Here is a 4,407-nt window from a genome sequence, read left to right on the forward strand (position 1 = left end):
GGATTAATCATCCATGTAACTGTGTCACTGTATGTCAGCAGAAACATGCATTCAGTTTGGTGTTTCAGTAAGCTGCTGATCTCAGACCTGCACAGATTCTGCTTTTAACACTGAGTGTACTCAGCTGCATGAAGAGCACATGAGATTTTCTCTGACTGCATTAAATAAAACCAGATGGAAGGTCAAACATCTTCACTTGTATGTTGAACTAAAAACGTCTGATCTGGAATTCTTTCACACTGTTTTGCTAATTGTCAGCTGTGTGTCAGGCTAGGACACAAATGTAGGACTCAGAGACGGAAAACGTACAGCAGCAACTTTATTGCTGGAGAAACAAGCTAAAAGTAAAATACATGAACACTAAAGAAATAAAAGGCGATCTAGAACTACAATCATATACAGACTAGACCTGACCTGACAACTAACACGGAGAACACGACACCAAACAGAGGGACACTGAGGACTTAAATACAGGCAGGATAACGATGAGGCTGGGGAACAGCTGAGAAGACAGCTGTTCCCCAGCCTCATCCTCTGACATAACAAGACAAAGAGGAAGCAAAACTGAATACAGTGAGTGCAGGACAAGAACTATCAAAATAAGACAGGAAGCACGACGAAGACGTAGATGAAGACACACGAGCTTAACACTGAGAACAGGGGAGAAACTAGCACAGGGACATTACTGTGTGGAGAGACGGAGAGGCAGCATGAAACACGCAGACACGAGAAACACAGGGAAGACACAGAGACAGACACTAGCCGCTAGAAACGTTTCAGCATTGTCTGGCAGAAATGAAGGCGAAAATCTTCATTTTATCTCATTTTTCTTACTTTTATGTGTTTCAATGGTGTGCTCCTTTTGATGTTTAGGTTATTTATCTATCCTTGTCAGAGTCAGGGGGGTGGGGGAGCCTATCCCAGCCCTCTCAGGGTGAGAGGCAGGGTACACCCTGGACAGGTTGCCAGTCTGTCCCAGGGCTATGGTATGGCTTGATTGTGTATGTGACAAATACAATTTCAATGGGAATTTGATTTGAGGTGTAGCAGCTTTACTATGAGCTCCTCTCAAATAGCTTAACTCCTGGCCTCTGCCTAACTAAGGGAGAGACTAGCCGCCCTTCAGTGAAAGCTAATTTCTGCTGCTTGTATCAATGATCTCAACAACCCAAGCTCACGATCCTACGTGAGGGTGGGGACTTTGATCGACTCGTAAACTGACAGCTTTGCTTTTACATTTAGCTCTCTCTTCACCACTACAGAAGGTCACAGCATCTGCATCACTGCAACCATGGCCCCAGTCTGCCTGTCAATCTCCTACTCCCTTTACTCGTGAACATGATCCCAGATACTTAAACTCCTCCAGCAACTTATCTGTGTGTGCACTCCATGCTCCGGGCTAAGGGGCATGGCCTTCAGACCTGGTGCTAATTCTCATTCCCACCACTTCACACTTGGCCACTCACTGGTGTGAGCTGGAGGCCACCACCTGATGACACCAGCAACATCATCTGCAAAAGCAGAGATGATTATGAAGCCACCAAATTCCGTCGTCACTTGGTTATGCATAGAAAGTATGTCCAGAACCATTATGAACAAAACTGGAGGCAAAGTTCTTCCAAAAAAGGAACTTTCCACATGTGAGGGAACGTGTTCTGAAGAAGCTGGCTCTACCTTTTTTATTTAATTTTTATAGCTTTTATTTTTATTTAAGTTTTCTAATATTAGTTTCGTTTGTTTAAAAGTAGGTTTTCTTTACAGGTATTTTGTTTTGAATTAAAGTCATGAAATCCGCCCGACGACGCCTGACTGTTCTGACGTCACTCCACTTCCTGTCTCCACCCATTTGCAGCCATGATGGTAGGTTTCTCTGTCTCTTCTGTTTTTCTTGTGTTGTCTGCTCGGTGAGCTCGAGAGGTTCCACCGGCTGTTGTGTTGTGTTTGCGTTTGTGTTACGGTCGGTGTGCAACTAAACAAACAACCCTGTGCTCTTTGTCTTCGCAGCAGGAAGGGTTGGACGACGGACCCGACTTCCTCTCCGAGGAGGACCGGGGAGTGAGTGCTGTCCGTCTGCCTGTCTGTTTGTTCACCTTGTGTCTTTTCACCTGTGTGCCTGTGTGTTGGAGTTTGACGCTCTTCTGTGTTTGATTCAGCTAAATCAGCTGGGTAGCATTAGCTCGCTCATTTTTCTAGGGAAGTTAGCTGTCCAGGCTAACTTTAGCTTATTGCTAATGGGCAGTTAGCCTGTCAGCTGTGGTCAGACTGGTTCTCCAAACCGCGAGTACAGATGATGACCCGGCTGCAGTCTTTGGGCTTAACCGAGAGCTAACGAGGCTAACGGTTACAGTGAAAGTTTAAATGGCAGCTAACGAACCACTGACTTAGTGAAGTTCATGTTGATGGTACGTGCTGCTAGCGCTGCTGTTTTACCATCAGCTGTCACATGACTGAAACGCTGCTCCGATTCTAATTGGATAATCTCTTATTCTCAACGAAGCTCGACGAGGGCAATTCAGTCCAAAATTCCACAATGTTGGATAAAGGTGTCCATGTTTCTGAATTATAAGAAACACTTTCATCATCACAGGGACCAGCAGTCTAAAATCCAGACAGATGGAACAAACAAAACCCCAAAGTCAACCTTAAATATAGTTTACTCAGTGCTCTTGACCTTACTTGGTAACCGAGCACTTTGCTTGTGGTTCAGGTTGAACTACCACTGCTGTCCCCCGAATCTAAATATTATCTTGTAAATAATTTAGGTGCTTTGTGTTCCATCTTTTCTTCCATCCTGACGTGTGTACAGAGCTGAAAGTACCCAGATGTCCAAAATACACATCCAGAGGTTTATTGTTGCTGCATGTTGAGTAAAGAACTGTGGAAGTTTTATGGTAATATCGTTTAGTAAAGCTGGAAAATTATTTTTAAAGGTTGTTTTACTCTGAAGCACATGTATACAGTTACATACACTAAATGATATTATAGAAGTCTTTTACAGAAGTGTCTGATTCATGTATCAGTCACAGCTTGATTTATAGATTTATTCCTAAGAACATGGTGTGCATGCAGGCTTGTCAGTATGTTGTGCTTTATGGACTTTAGAAAGAGGAAATTCAGGATCCCCTCTGAAAGATGGGACAAAGTAAAATGAGTCTTGAACCTGACCTCAGTCAACAGACGATTTCTGTTGTACAAGAACAAAGAAAAAGCAAGAAAAGTTGTGAATTTACTCCCATCTGAGCACCTTCAGTATATTTATGATGTAGCTGTTCTGTGAGGGCAGTAAGGTTCACACAGTCAGGAGATCCAAGTGTCTCAGACCTACATTCTGGTTTGTGGATAAGAAATAGAACAGAGATATATTATTAAGACACCGGTGTTATAGCTGGACTTCTATACTGTGTACTTGTGGTCCTTGTTAAAACCGTGGCAGCTGTCACACCTGTCAGAAAGGTGTGTGCTGTCGTTTTTGTAGCTCGAGTGTGTGATACTTGTCACTGTCTAATTATGGCATTCATTTATTGTTGCCAAGTGAAATTGAGGTGTCAGTCCAATAGCACACGATCGGATGGATGTGCAGTTACATGTTCTTTAATGCAGTGTCCCAGGACGTTTGAACTGGGATGGTGACACAGCTGTATTTTGTGTTCCTTCTCCATATGAGGCCTCTTTTTCACGCTGCATAGTTGTTGTTGTTTTTCTTTAGTGATTCAGTTTCTTTACTTTACACTGGGCCTCGATGCTGCGCCTCGGTTCATTGGTTTTAGCTCTTGCCCCTTTTGGGTGAGACTACTTTTCAAACATCTGGTAGGTAGATCCTCTCTGCTCCAGCTGTGTGCTGAGACCATGGCATATGCATGCAAAGTCATCAGTAGAACTAACTTCTGAACAAACAAAGTTCTGTACTGTGACACAGTACGATGTAGGTGAAGAGTACACTGTAACTGACAGCTGGCTTTTGTTGTGTGTCTGTACTGCTCACTGCGTTGTTGGACACACGGTCTCTGTCCTCCTGCAGCCACGTGCAGTCAACGTGGACCTTCAAACAGACGCCATGCTGCAGGTTGACATCTCTGATGCCCTGAGTGAGCGAGACAAGGTCAAATTTACCGTTCACACCAAGGTGAGACTGACTGCTGTCAGATACGCTGACAGACCTGAACTTCGACAACACGTAACAGACCTGAAGCTGCACACTGCTGATGTGCTTCCTTTTTGCACAGAGCACGCTTCCCAACTTTAAGCAGAACGAGTTCTCGGTGGTCCGACAGCATGAAGAGTTCATCTGGCTGCATGACTCCTTTGTGGAAAATGAAGAATACGCAGGATACATCGTAAGAGCAGCATGCACTGAGGACTTCACTTCACCCATAGTCACCATTCTAAGACGTAGAATAACGTTAAGCT

The 4,407-nt window shown here is 44.1% G+C and overlaps 1 protein-coding gene across 1 annotated transcript in view; it reads left to right on the forward strand.

Moving 5' to 3' along the window:
- Positions 1-1,792: 1,792 nt before the first annotated feature.
- Positions 1,793-4,407, forward strand: part of snx6 (sorting nexin 6) — a 7,461-nt gene continuing 4,846 nt past the window's right edge. Inside the window, exons 1-4 of the mRNA XM_005746131.1 lie at positions 1,793-1,860; positions 2,005-2,055; positions 4,019-4,123; positions 4,224-4,334. Of these exons, the coding sequence (XP_005746188.1) occupies positions 1,855-1,860; positions 2,005-2,055; positions 4,019-4,123; positions 4,224-4,334 (273 nt within the window). The 5' untranslated portion in view covers positions 1,793-1,854. The remainder of the gene's footprint in view (positions 1,861-2,004; positions 2,056-4,018; positions 4,124-4,223; positions 4,335-4,407) is intronic.

This window comes from Pundamilia nyererei, unplaced genomic scaffold (genome assembly GCF_000239375.1).
Source record: "Pundamilia nyererei isolate P.nyererei 1_Seehausen unplaced genomic scaffold, PunNye1.0 scaffold00173, whole genome shotgun sequence".
Classification (NCBI taxonomy): Eukaryota; Metazoa; Chordata; class Actinopteri; order Cichliformes; family Cichlidae; genus Pundamilia; species Pundamilia nyererei.